Below are 14,689 nucleotides of genomic sequence, written 5' to 3'. Positions count from 1 at the left end.
CTGAAAGGCTCTCTCCCTTGCCACCATCCTCTGAGCCTCTCTCAGATGGAGTATCCAAATGAGCAACTGATTCACCAGAAACAATCTACTGTATTTCCATTATTAAAGCCAGCTAAGCTGGTTGCCATCATTGCACTTTGTGGCAGTGGGGCTGGTTTGGAAGTACCCTTGGGGAAAACATGTGTTAAGGAGACAACCTTCATCCAAAAGCAGGTAAAGAATGTAAAACAACAACAACAACCCTTCAGTCAATATGAACCAACAAAATATGAAAGCTATATAACAACCCAACTTATTGAACTACATTTGGTTTACACTTTTACACTTATATCTTGGATTCAACTAGATTGTGATTTATATGTGTTGTATGTGCGATACAACATTGTGCCATCAGATGGCGATGAGGAGCCCCATTTTTCTCTACAGTACCTGTTTTCCCTGTTTAAATTTACAACACGCTTAACTGAAACGCTTCTTTGATGTGTCTAGATCCAGCCCTTATTGTTCCAAAGAGCTTCAGTAGGAATCTATGGGGTTATCTTTTTTTATCCTTAGAACAATTCTAAGAGGCGTGCTTAGGCTGACACTTTCAGACTGCAAGCTTCCTGGCAGGGTCTTACAGTTTTTAACTATCATTGTACAGCAGCCACTGTTTCAGGCACTTTTACAAAGAAAGTGATGCTAAGGAGGAGAGGCAGCAATTGATCCAAGGCCACCTAACTGAGGAGATCTGAATCCATGCCTTCCTGCTCCAAATAGTCTAATGACTATACTGGACAACACTGTCTCTAAAAAATAATATTTCTTGTCATCTATCTAAGCCAACAACAACAAGGTGACATCAAGTTACACTGAAGCAGACAAGCTGTTTATTACAGCCACACCTTTTCTGTCTGTCTGTCTTGCTGCAAAGCCTCCTTCCTCCCTTCCCCACACTATCACTCCCAGGGAAACATAGTGTTTCATAGGTTGCAAGCACATCATAGCTACGGTAAATCACTAGGTATGGTAGATTAACTCACTTCAGGGAACAGACTTTGTGGCACCATTAACGGGCAGCAAATTGTTAATGAGTAAAAAAACATTTTACTATATTTTTACCACCAGGGGTGGGGAGGGTGGGTGCGGATGAATGGGTCACTTCAGCTAGTAAACAAATGCACGTCTAAACTCAAAAGATGCCTCTGGCCGAACCTGAAAAGTGTCCACAATAACATAGAAAGGGTGGAGTGAGGAAAGTCCAGGCCTTCCATCTGGAGCAATGCTGAAGTGACACAGCTTAATCAGAGAAAGGACAGCTTCTCTCTCATGCAAATGGCTGCACATACACACCATGGCACTCACACACCCGTTAACACAGCTTAGCAGCTGCTCTTTCTATGCCCCACCTACCGTGTGCATCAAAGAATTCGTCGTCGGAGCTCTCGTCTGAATCTCTTGCAATGCTCTGCATTCTCCACTCCGATATGCTATGGCGCGAGGGGCTTGCTAGGAGAAACAGAATGGATTTGTGCAATCAGCGATGCTCAGGAAAAAGCAAGGGAGGTCCTGTCATGCCCTCTGTGGTAGAGGCACACTTCGGTGGTCTTGGTGGAAATGTGTCCCCTAAGTGGGGCACACAGCAGACCCAATGATGCCAGTGTGATATCAAACTTTCCTCCCTGAGTCCTGCATAGTTTATGATTCTTAAAACCCATTGCCGAGACGCCACAGCAGTCTGCAAGCCTCCGCTGCTGTTTCCAAAGAGCAGCTATTTATAAGCATCGGAAGGATGTGTAAAATCATTTCTGTTTTACAGGTTTGCAATTAAAAAAAGGAAGCTGCCTGATTATACATGGTCTTCTCCTCAAAAATCACAAGGACCGCAAAAGAAATATCTTTTATCAGGAAAGCAGATATTCACAATGGTATCTGCAAGCTTTTGAGTCGCAAAAGACTCTTCCTCACACTGAATATTGAAAAATAAAAAGACAGAAGGAGAGAAGGGAAAGGGCAATGCTGGGACTGATGTTAGACCACATGTCAAAGTATTTACACTTTAAACTCCAGCTGTTGAGTCTTGATTGAGGCCGTATTTTATGGCTTTTCTGTGGCAGTTGCCTCTATGAACCAAGCTGTTTGTTGGTAGTGGCATGCAACCAGGTGAAGAGCACTCTCTTTGAATCACCACATTTTAGTGGCAAAAGGCAAGGTGGTTTCTCCACACAGTGAGATGCAAAAGAGATGAACAGGCATGTGCAACTTAAAGTGACCTCTGTGGGGGAATGCTGTGCAGTTTGTGCCACCCATGAAAAGTGCTCACTGGCCACCATGGAGTGTTTCTGCTCCAGGATTTCGAAAACTCTCCTCAGGCAAAGCATTCCTAGTGGTCCAATTAAAACAGAAGAAGCAAACCGAGAATTCTCTTGCACTGCCCCTGACATCTTGGGTGCTACTTAGTTGTGCTCCCCCCCCCCCCGGCAGTTAGCTGTTTTATGGAATGGCAAATTTGGCTGCTACAATCAGGAGCAGAAGAGCAGTGGGCAGCTCCAGTGGTTAAAGAAAGCTTAACTGCGTTCTGCTGTCAGTCCACTCAATATTACCTTCTCTGTGGGAGCCCTATAACTTCCCCCCTGCAGGGACGGAACCAGCTTGAGTGTGGTTTTGAGTGGACAAATGGAAGGAAGGAAAGGGCTAGCATCTCCTTTTCCTACTCCTGATGGCTACCTCTGAGACAGCTTTCAATAAAAACCACCACCAAAATAAACAAACCAACTCCAAACCCACCAGGAGTAATAAAAATAAAAAGCAAGCACCTGCTTGTAGGAATATTGAGAAATCTTTAAGTTTCGCTTTCCTAGTTTCTGATGCTTCCATAGTTAAATTCAGTTCTCCACATCTCTGCAGCAGTTTGTGAATTCTTCAGCATTTTTAATGTGAATTTCTCCCAACGTACACCTTTTTTTACACTGTTTTAACCAATACACACTTTTGCAAGCAATTTGACCTAATATAAAGCATTTCTGTATGTTATTTGCACTAATATGAACATTTTAAATCCCCCCCCCCAATATTTGCAGTTTTATACATACTATTTGGTTGGAGAACTGCATTGCAAAATTCAGAGAAGAGCAAATTTTGAACGATAGCTATGTTTTGGTTTGCATATTGATCCGAAAAGTACAGATTAGATTATTTTTGATTAAAATGCAAACAAATCAGAATTTCTCATTCACCCCTATTGACATAACACTTATAGTTTGGCCCCAATGATGGCAGTGCTATTGTGCTGCTGGACATTTCGCCAGAGCCCTTATCTGACCTCAGCACTCCCCTGAGGAAACCCTGGTTTTGTTCCCCCTTTCCTTTATCCCCACTTAGTGAAGGTTGGCACTGCTGGGTAACAGACACCAGAGAATCCACACTAAATGCTACAACCACATATAATCTAATAAAGGCAGCCAAATAGCTTCTAGCGTATTAAACTCACACGGAGCCACCCAGAAGACATGTAGTGGTTTGCGTTAAATGACATACCAGCAAGAAAAACCCATTTATTATTGTACCACCAGAAGGCAGCCACACGTGCTGGGATAATAAATAAATAAAATAATAATAATAATAATAATAATAATAATAATAATAATAATAATAATAATATATTATTTATATCCCGCCCATCTGGCTGAGTTTCCCCAGCCACTCTGGGTGGCTCCCAATCGAGTGTTAAAAACAATACAGCATTAAATATTAAAAACTTCCCTAAACAGGGCTGCCTTCAGATGACTTTTAAAAATAGGATAGCTGCTTATTTCCTTGACATCTGATGGGAGGGAGTTCCACAGTGCGGGCGCCACTACCGAGAAGGCCCTCTGTCTGGTTCCAATGGCTTTGGATTCTACTTTTACTAATTGTCATGTAGAAAGGCCACTGCTGTAACACTCCCACTCCGCCACTGGATCAACTGCGTAGCTAATTATGGCTTCAGCATTCACTCTGTCACGCCTGACTATTCCACCCCATTCCTTTAGGAATAAGGGAGCCAAGTGATTGACAGCACACAGCTAAACCACACTGGACTGACGTCAAAGGCCCTCGCATAACAGCTTCTAAAAATAGAACAGATAATAATACAGGCGTGCGTGCGACAAGGGTCCCCGCTTACACCAGGGGTCTCGCTTACACAGCAGAAGACTGATCGAGCCCTCATGCAGGAGACAAAAGAAGCCGCTTTCATCTCATCTGTATCAGCAGGAAACTTGAGGAGCATCTCCCTTGGCGGTCATGCATGCAAATGTGTGGCCATCTCCTAAAAAAGCTGAGGAGGAGATTAAAAAGACTCTCATGATGTGCTTCCCTAACTTGACTCACTGCAATTTGCTTCTCTCACTAGCCAGATCCAGTCTGATGGGGGCGCCTGGCTAGCAACCAGGCCAGGATGCAGAGGGGTGTGATGGATATGCTCATGGCTTAGCTCTGCCAAGAGTCAGGTGGAGGATCGCTGGGCCTTCCGGGAGCGGGTTGGAAGGCAGTCTTGTAGTGAACATCCTGCTCTGTGCGTATGAGATCCCATGCAGCTTTCTGCATGCATGCAACTGTGGAAAATGAACGACCGCTGGGTACCAAAGCCAGTGCTTCTCAAAAATGCTGAGCCAGAGCTCCACCTTTTAAATGTGTTGTTCCTGGACTCAGCACCACAGATGAGTGTGCAGCAGCCCTTGTGTGCAATTGCAGTCCTCTGTGGTGCACAAAGATCTGTGGATCAGGAGCACTAACCTAAAACTGATTTCAAAAGTGAAATGGAACAAATAACTCCCCCCCCCCCCCCCCCAGTTCTAGAACTAAGCACAGAGAAGCATCCTAAGAGCAAAACAACAGCTCTTTGTTCCAAATCAGGGTGATATGATGAGGCAGTGGAAGAAAAGTTGTCCCACAAATCCACCGTAGATTAGTATGGTCTTCTCTAAGGGACGATTCATTCCAATCACACATTGGAATGGGAGAAGGCTCCAGTTGACTCAGGATCCTATCTCATCTTTAAATTGTCTCTTTCTCCCCCTCCAGTGAGCACACAAATGCTCCCTTTCGAGACCAGGTTTGCAACGCAGTTTGAGCTCCATTTTATTAATTTATAATCCTTGGAGAGAGAAATGGGGGGGGGGAGGTGTTGATAGTGGAAACACCTTAATGTATAAACATGGTGCGGTACCTTTGCTATGGTCACTGGATTCCAAAGAGTTCCAAAACAGGGGATTAAAGGATCCAAGCAATAATAGAGCCTCTTGGATGAGTGTCGCTTGTTTTATGTCTAGCATTTCACATTAGACAAGCACATGTCCAGGAAAAGCACATCGCCTGAGGCAGTCATGCCACAGCAGAAATTTCCATGCCTGGTAAATCGCTAAGCATTTCTATTGCTCCTACCCATCACCCACACTTCCCAGTGTACAACCCTGCTCCTCTTGCCAGATAGAGAATGTGCCCTGACAAAACCCTGATGCCATGAAGCTATGGCTGTCACACAATTAAAGTAATCTTAGCTGATGAATCATATTAGTAGGTTAATCAATTAATTGATTAAATCTGCATACATTTGCACATAAGGGGGGGGGGGACACAGCAGTTCTAAAGAAAGCCGAGAGCTGTTGCCCTCCGTTTCTGCTTGCATTCAGTCTTCCCATGGGCACCTGGTTGGACACTGTGAGAAGAGAGGACTGGACTAGATGGGCCCTTGGCCTGATCCAGCAGGGCTCTTCTAATGTCCTTTGTGATAAGAAGTATATTTCAGTTTTATGGTCATCACATCTTAGAAGAGGCATTCCCCATTATGTCTCATATCACAGAATGCCCCTTCTAAGACAGCGCTTGCCACCTACAGTTTTTATAAGTACTGGAATGCAAAATAATCTTGGAAACATTAACGTCAGTAGCCTGACTAACCAGGGACACTTCTTTAGACAAACAAATTGACTTTGGCTGACAAAACAAAGCAACCCTAAAAGAAGGACTTGGCACATCTGGATTCCTCTGTGTTCTAGTGGTGGAAAAAAGACTGGTGGTTTCAAAAAGTGATAGCTATAGAGCAAGTATGAGAAACCTGTGACCCTCCAGATACTGTTAGGTTATCATCCCTCACCATTGGCCATGAGGGCTGGGACTAAGGATCTGTACATTTTGGTTTTCTCAGTGTCTCATTTTCACAGTCTCAAATCCAGTTCTCTTCTACAATTTGCAAATTCTTTTTTTAAAAATTCATCATAAAAATTCCTCAGCATTTTAGTCCAAAACCCTCCTGATAAACACATTTTTATATGCAATTCTGACTAATGGACATGTTTTTGCAAGCAATTTCCCCCAATATAATGCATTTTTTAATGTTATTTCAAATAATATCTTTATTTTCATGCACAACTGTCCTCTAATATATGACTTTTTTGAACATTGTTTGTGGAATTACAGTGTGAATGTTGAAGGATAGGTGTTTTTCAGTTTCTATATTGTTTCAGAAAGTGCAGATGTTATAGGATCAGCTTTAAATTCTTCCGGAATTATTTTTTCCTGCATTCTGATCTGTGACTAATGAGAACTGGTGTCCAATGACACCTGGAGGGCCACAGGTTCCCCACCCCTGATTCAGTGCCATGATTGTCCACAGTCTGGACACTCACCCTGTTATGCTCCTCCTTCATACGGTTTGTGTTTTTTTGCAGTGTTTAAAAGATTTGTTTGACCAGATCTTTAGCAGACAGGCAAAAGAACCAACTGTACACTATAGACCATGATAGCTCTATTATACAGTCCATATCGAGGGGGGGGGACGACGACGACGACCCAAATCCACTACTGTCTCACAATGAAGGATGGCTGGAAAAGAACACCAACAAAGAAGGGAACCTGACCCACTGGAACATTTTCTTGGCCTGTAGCTTTTCAAAGGAACGAAACACCTCTAGGTTGTAAACCTATAAAGAATTCATACTGATGTCCGTCAGGGAGTATAACATTTCTTCAGAATAGAAGAACTACCGAACTTCTACCGAACTAAAAGGAAACTCTCTCAGGAATGCCTGCTATGCTCTACGAGGGCTATTCCTGTGGCATGTCCACATGGAAACGTCTTCCATTCACTGTTTGAAGAGCACATCAGGAATGCAAGAATGTTCGTTTGGGGTTGGGATAAACCCAGACTTGGTTAAAGCAAGTGTCCTATCTGGGTCCTCAGAAGCAGGTGTACTTTGGAGAGCATGGCCTATTGGCTTCATCAGAGCTGGGCTTGGATCTTGGAATTGTGGGATCAAATCCTATCTCTCCCAGGGTCACTATACAAAGCATATCTCCACTGAAGGAAAACGGGATCGGTAGTCAATTTCTTCCCAACAAACTGCAGTAATTTGAGGGGGTGAGTGGCTAGCAATTAGTGATTGGGAGAAACTGATTCAGTTTTCATTTAAAGCCAAATTTATCAAATCTGTACTTTCCAAACAATATGAAAACTGAAACACATTCTACATAATTTGCACTTATCTGAATTTTTCAATAAAGTTCTCCAACAAAGTTTCACAAGTTTCACAACAAAGCACACACCAGGGAGAAATGAACATACAAATCAATGCTGAGGGATTTGGAGGGAAGGAACTGTAATAGGCAGGACGATTCCATAATGCTTCCTCTAGCAGGAAACCAGCCATTAACACCTTACAGAGCAGGAACTAGCCGGTGGTGGCCCTCGGCTCATTTTGGTGGTGTATAGAGGCTGGAGTGTGACAGCTTCTAGCACCCCACCCACCACAACACACAAGCAGGTGCTGTGGCACTGCACTGCATCACTCTTTCAGCTTTATGCCACAACCAAACGCTATGACTCTGTACATCAACCTTCAGAAGTTGTTAGCTACATACTCTGTTCCTTTTGAAACTAACCAGGTGGTTGTGACTCACCTCCTCTTTTTGAAGAGGACTTGGAAGACGTCGACCACTGCTTGGTCAGCACTCTCCCTGGCAAGGCTTCACCGATATTGCTAGCAGTGTCCACCGCCTCGGTGGATGGAGATATGGCCTTTGTTTCCGTATCATTCTCATCCAGAGGGTCTTTGGGAAGGTGCTGCTCCAGCTCGCTCTCATTGCAGCTGAACTGGGCCATCTTCTGTGCCAGCATCAGTTGTGCCTCCTTTTCCAGCTGCCGGATGTCCTCAATGGTAAGCCCGTACCATTCATCCTGCCAGCACCAAGCTTGCCTGTGGGCCCGAACCATCACCTTCCGCAAGCCTTGGGGTTGGGGACAGGGAGACACAAAAATTTTCAGCAGGCCACTGATCTAGCTAAGAAGAACACACATTAGGGGGCATCACCACATTTCAACCCATTGTTGATCAACTAAAGCTTCAGTGCTACACTTGGATGCTGATTCCTGTACATACCCAGATCTCCCCTCCTGGAATTCTGGACTTATGAAGGTTTATGTTTTTCTTAATAAATCTTGAATGCCTCCATAACATTCTGGTAAGCTAGACCTCTGCTCAACATATGGCCTGGAGTTCTAGCCTTGGCTCCCCCCCCCCCCCCCGGGGTTCTGCAAGGACTCTCTGATGTATTTGAGGACATAAAGTTGCAATGCAGTCTCCAGGGCTGGCCCTACCATTAGGCAGAGTGAGACGGCCACCCCCAGTGCTGGATGCTGGGGTGTGTGGGGCAGCGGAAATGGGTTGGAAGCCAGAGCCTGCCTTGTATGTGTAAGCTAGATGCTGCCCTCAGGTGTGGTGGACAAAGGTGTCTTATCAGCAATTTTGAAATAAAGTTAAATTGCTAGCCTGGCTGTATGTGGAATGGGTGTGTGTTTCAACTTATCTTTAATCTCAGGCAGCAAAATGTATTTGGCCAGTCCTTGCATTCTCCCATCCAAGCACTGACCAGACCCAGAACTACTTAGTTTCCACAAGGCTGCCATGTCATGTGCCTTCAGATCATGCCCTGAACCAGTTCATGTAGATTTAACTGGAACTTTGTTCTTGGGCTTAGCTCTGGTCTGGCTCTGGGGCCAAGCCCTGCCAGCACCCTCCTAACACCAGCCTTTGGTAGGAAGGTGTGGTCTATGGGTGAGCCCAGGGACAAAAAAACCCTATGGCCCTCCAAACTGAGTTCAATTCCCATCAGCCCCAGGCAGCTTTTCAAGATTCTTTCATAATGTCAGCCTCTTAATGACTGAGCCAGGAGCAAATATGCTGAGCAGAGCTCAATGAGTTAAAAACTTACCAACATCATGAATGAAGCGCTCAATTTTAGACTGCATCCCCCAATATCTGAATTCCACCTTGCACAGCTTGTATGCACACATCATAGGGTATCTCCCAGGGTTGTTCTTGTGCTCTTTGATCCAGTCTTCTGACAGAGGACCCCTTGTGGTCTTCACTGATTTATATAGCTTTGGATCTTCTTCTGATTTGTATTCGTGTGGAGGGATGGGATCTTTAACAATATCAATGGGATCTAAGTCCAGAAAAGTAGTTTAAACAAAAACATGGAAGTGCATGGAACTCCAAACATAATTTCATCAAAGCTTTGTTTTGTTTTCATAACTGTTTAGACTTAAACAACTGGTATTTAAACACTTTACACAAGTGAGTCAGAGGCTGGTGTTTCCTTTTTCTGAAGAAGTCTCAAAGAGAAACTTTACTCCAGATATGTGTGTGTGTGTGTGTGTGTGTGTGTGTGTGTGTGTGTGTGAAGCAGGCAATCAGAGAATTCTCTGTACGATTTGACCACAACATCTCTTTTGAAAAATGCTATGTCTCAGAGGTTTAACTCATAGAACAAACAAATTGGCTACATCAATATCAATTGACCATTTTCTAATGTGGTTGTAGAACACAGACGATTTAAACTGGAGTTCCACAAGTTTCTACAGTATGAAGGTCAAACAGACCGAAAACAACATGTTGTTGCTCATGTGCACCAAGAATCATTCATATAGGTCAGGACTTGTAGGACATTAACAGCAGGTTGAAATTTAGGATTTAGAAATATCAGAAGCTGCCTTAGTCAGACTATTGATCCATCTACTGTAGTATTGGCTACATCAGCTGTCCCCAACTTGGTGCTCTCCAGATGTTGTTCCTGACCTTTGAGCATGCTGGTTGGGGCTGGTGAGAGCTGGAGTCCAAAACATCTGGAAGGCATCAGGTTGGTGAAGGTTGTATAGAACAGCTTGGGAACTGCTTCTTTGTGGGAAATAATGACTGTTAAAGTGGTATAAGAGTACCTTAAATGTACAGTGTGAAAATGACCTTATTATTTACTGTAGGTGTAGAGAACCCTTGGTCCTTCAGCTATTGCTAGACTCCAATTCCCATCAGTCCCAGCCATCACAGCCAATGGTCAGGGAGGATGGGGCTGAAGTTCAACAGGTTCTCTCATGCCTGATTTAACAGAAGGAAGGGAAGCATCTAAATTTTCTGCATTAGACACAAAGCAGCTGGCAGCCCCACAGACAGTGCAGACACACTGTTTTGTTTGCTAATGCTCCACCACAGTCTTCCTGCAGCTCACATTTTCTGCCTTTTTAAGCCTTGAGAGTTATTTAACAAACACTTAAACAAAGGGAAGAGGTTTCATACAAATGTAGTAGAACTAATTAACTATCCTCTTAAATAAACCTTTATGCAGAAACTGGTGTCAGGGGTACATTTAAAATTCAGGCTGAAAAACGTCTCAGCATTTCAGTTAATTTTCTCAGAGAATTAACTGGTCTGTGGGTTCCGAATGACACATCCATCACCATCAACTGTGCATGGACAACTGAGGTGTTATTGCTACACTAGTGCTAATCAGGTGTTCTTTACAATGAGATGCAGTCAATAAGTTGGCTCCAGAGACTCGCCTTTGCCATAATCTTGGGCTTCCCTGAAGCCTGCTTCTGTGTGGATGGTGAGGCTCTACACTCACTTCAGAACTTTGGAAACATCGAGGGAATGATATTTGGGTGAGTACTGGCTGTTCAAACACTATCCCCCAAGGCAAGCTTTTGCCTGATTATGTGCAGAAATGCTTTAAGGATTGAGATACAGTTCAGGGGTGCCAGGAGGATTTACAAGTCTCCAAGCAAAAGCACCAGCCCTCCCAAATATTGACGCTGGACAAGTCAAAGCAGTTCACTGACATCACCAGACCCTGTGCTTCCTCTCTGCCTCAGCCAGCAAGTTCTGATGTGGCAGAGACTGCAGCCAAAACTAATTAAGATATCTGCTGTCACTGGCACACTCACACACAATGTGTTTGAGGCCCAGGAACAAACACCAGCTTCACTCTATTTTCTTGGTGGTCCAGAATGCAATCCTTAAGAAAGAGCCCAGAGATGAAGTGCATATTCCCTAGTTCCCAAATCTGTGTTCTGACACTCAAGAATGGTACCTTTGTCACCTAGTAATGCTGAATATGACTTTGATATGTATGGATGGCACAAGGTGAATGTCCAGAATGGGGGAACATTAACATTCAGATGGTGACAAACATGTTTATTCCTTGTCACCTCATCCTGTCTCTCGGCATTTCCATCTATCTCCCAACTTTCCACTGTGGAATTTTATGTGTATGCCCCTCAGGGCAGCGGCTTGCTTTTTGCATATGCTAAAGCACCATGCACATTGGCACTATAATATGCCCAGCACTGAGTTAAACAATTGCTTAATCTAGGGGTGAGGAACCTCAGGCTTAGGGGATGAATGCAGTTCCCTGACCTCTGTCCCTGGCCCTCCTGAGCACTCCTCATCAATCCAAATTCTTCAGCATTTTAATGCTATTTATCCTAATAAACACATTTTTGGAAAGTATTCTTTTGAATTTTATCCATATAATCCATATAACAAAATAGAACTTCATGAGACAAACACATAAAAACTGCAGGGTTCCATCCTAGGCCCATTGCTGTTCATTTCTTTTTTAAAAAAGTAAACAACTTATATGAAGGAATTGAGGGAATGCTCATCAAATTTGCAGATGACACCAAACTGGGAGGGGTAGCTAATGCCACAGAAGACAGAATTCAAGATTACCTTCTCCTTAATTGACTGGAGAACGGGGCCCACACTAACAAAATGTATTTCAATAGGGACAAAATTAAGGTAATTTAGTCAGGAAGAATCAGCTGCACAAATATAAAACATCTGGCTTATCAGTAGTACATATGAAAAGGATCCAGGGGTCTTAGTAGATCACACACTTAACATGAGTCAAGAGTGTGATGCAGCAGCAAAAAAAAGCTAATGCTATTCTAGGCTGCATCAACAGAATTCCAGCATCCCATTCAACGGAAGCCATACTCCCGCCCTATTCTGCCTTGCTCAGACCACACCTGGAGTCCTGTGTCCAGTTCTGGGAGCCACAATTTAAGAAGAATATTGACAAGCTGGACCATGTGCAGAGGAGGGCAACCAAGATGATAAAGGGTCTGAAAAGCAAGTCTTATGAGGAATGGTTGAGGGAGTTGGGTATGCTGAGTCTGGAAAAGGAGAGACTGAGAGGAGATAGCCATCTTCAAACATATAAAGGGCTCACCATCCAAATAATTAACACTATAGTTGTTTACATGCACACACAAGCCACTGTTAGGCAGAATGAAAGATTGGGAGTGGGAAGAAAATACTCACCAAGAATGGTCTGCCTTTTCTCTGCAGGGGAAAGGTTGAAGACGTTGGCTTGCTCTCCTGAGTCAGATATGTAATAGGTTTCAATATCAATAGAGAATTTCTCCACAAATGGGCACGTATACCTGAGAAAGAAATAGCATCAGGGAAGCTTAACCTAAAGCTTCTACACTCCAAAGTGCTTCAAAAAATAATTTGAACACCCACATAAATACAGGTGCTTTTCTTCCAGAAGAGAGTGGGGGGGGGGGAGCCTCAATGACTTATAGTGTAGCATAGATTTCATTAGCATCTTAGTTTTCATAAGATGAACATCCAGCGTTTGCTAACTTGGCAAAAATATATTATTTTAGACAATATACTACTTTAATTAATGTATATACTTTTGTGCACATTTTCCCCCAAAAGAGCATTTTGTACACAATATTTGGTGGCGAACTGCACAACAAAATTAATAGAAGTGAGAATTTTGAAGAACAATTGAGTTTTGAATCACACATTGGTTTGAGAAGTGCAAATTAGATAATTTCTCATTAAAATGCAAAAAATTGAAGTTCTACCCTCATTCTCAGGCACCACTGCTACCTGTGGCAAAGTTTGACAACTCCTTTAGCATGAGCAAAATATCAACACGTGCACATGCCCTTGAATCCATGTGTGGTGAAGGTTAATTAAAACAACAACAAGGAGGGTGTTTATTTTACCTGTTATCTTCATATCTCCATTTTGCAAAATGGGACTTTTTGTGGCCTATCTACCACATAGAGCTGTTGTTAATACAAGCCAATGTCAACTATTAAGTGAGCTACAGAAATGAAAAGTTCTTATAAGAGGTAGTACCTTGTCCTTGTATAAGGATACGCATTCCATGACTCCTCCTCAACTCTTAAAGCTGCCTTTGGCAGTATAGACCGAAACCAACTGGGGATATGCATACCAATATGGTATACTTTGTGGGTATACTGCCCATTGCCACCAGGACCATCTGTATATGGTCTGTTTTCCAAAATCTCTACACCACTGCCTTCACCACATGTCTCTTCTCGGCTCTTTTTCTGAAATTACAAAATAAAACAGAGTGAGCAGATTCAACGTTGCCCCTTGCTGAATCAATCAAGACCTGCCATCAGGTACCACAGTGGTAAATCAAGATCTTCAGAGCTGTTTAGTTAGCCATATCACCAAGGCAGACCTCTTGGTTTAGCTGCGCCTCCTCGCCTGCCTCCATCTTCATCCCCACCTGCAACAAGCATTTAGTTATACATACTGTAACTGTATTTGTTCACACCCATCCACTGTTAGTCCTACTTTTGAGCATCTCTGTTCTCTTTCCATTGCCAACATTGAAAGCTCCTTGGGGTGAGGATCTGGGTTTGTTTGTTTTTTGTTTATGGGTAAATGTGTGTGCATTAGAGTAAGGTTGAATATTGCTTCTCCACATTTTAAAATGACCATTCATGTCCTGCAAAAGTGGTGGGACCTTTTTTTGGAGGGGTGGACTCAGGAGATCCATATTGCCCTCAAAATGTTAGTGTTTCCAGAGTACCCTGAGAAGAAGGATTGATTGTTAAAGAGCTCTGGCAATTCTGAATTCTGAGGCTATTTTCCTTAAGAATGCAAATTTCTAGCTCTTAGTAGCAAAGATAGGCTACAAAGTGCTGCCTCATGAAATCTCAGGTGCCAAAGGGGTGGCTGAATAAGGGAGAAACTACCTGAGATATTGGTGATCTCCTGTCTCCCAGGGTTTTGCTGGCACAGGCACATAATGACCATGTCAGGTGAAGGGAGAGCCACAAGAATGACACAGGAGACTGGTGTTGGGTTGAATTAGGCTACAACTTTATTGGTTACAGGAAAGAGTAGGTTTGGCTAAGGCACTGGGCATCTGGCAGCCCACCTGCTACCTGATAGGAACCTGGTGGGATCAAACCTGTGCTGGGGAGTCGCCTCCAACATGGATTGGATGCCACGATCCTGCACAGGCCACCGTTGGGACTTCCAGACAGAGTCACCCCTCTGGACCCCTCTAACGGGGTACCCTTGTGATTAAGGATCCACCCCAGTGCCTTATCCGC

General features: G+C 43.5%; 1 protein-coding gene across 12 annotated transcripts in view; it reads right to left on the bottom strand.

Moving 5' to 3' along the window:
• The window catches only part of PITPNM2 (phosphatidylinositol transfer protein membrane associated 2), a 231,620-nt gene that overhangs the window by 82,978 nt on the left and 133,953 nt on the right, over positions 1-14,689 (bottom strand). For all 12 annotated transcript variants that reach the window (XR_013391026.1, XR_013391025.1, XM_077920518.1 and 9 more), the window contains 5 exons: positions 13,455-13,669; positions 12,618-12,739; positions 9,229-9,462; positions 7,918-8,244; positions 1,393-1,488 (listed from right to left, as the gene is read on the bottom strand). Coding sequence is in view for 10 of the 12 variants with exons in the window: in XM_077920518.1 (XP_077776644.1) it covers positions 1,393-1,488; positions 7,918-8,244; positions 9,229-9,462; positions 12,618-12,739; positions 13,455-13,669 (994 nt within the window). In the remaining 2 variants the exon portion in view is untranslated. The remainder of the gene's footprint in view (positions 1-1,392; positions 1,489-7,917; positions 8,245-9,228; positions 9,463-12,617; positions 12,740-13,454; positions 13,670-14,689) is intronic.

Source organism: Podarcis muralis, chromosome 16 (genome assembly GCF_964188315.1).
Source record: "Podarcis muralis chromosome 16, rPodMur119.hap1.1, whole genome shotgun sequence".
Classification (NCBI taxonomy): domain Eukaryota; kingdom Metazoa; phylum Chordata; class Lepidosauria; order Squamata; family Lacertidae; genus Podarcis; species Podarcis muralis.
The sequence above is the reverse complement of the archived record's forward strand: the minus strand, read 5'-3'. Positions and strand labels throughout refer to the sequence as shown.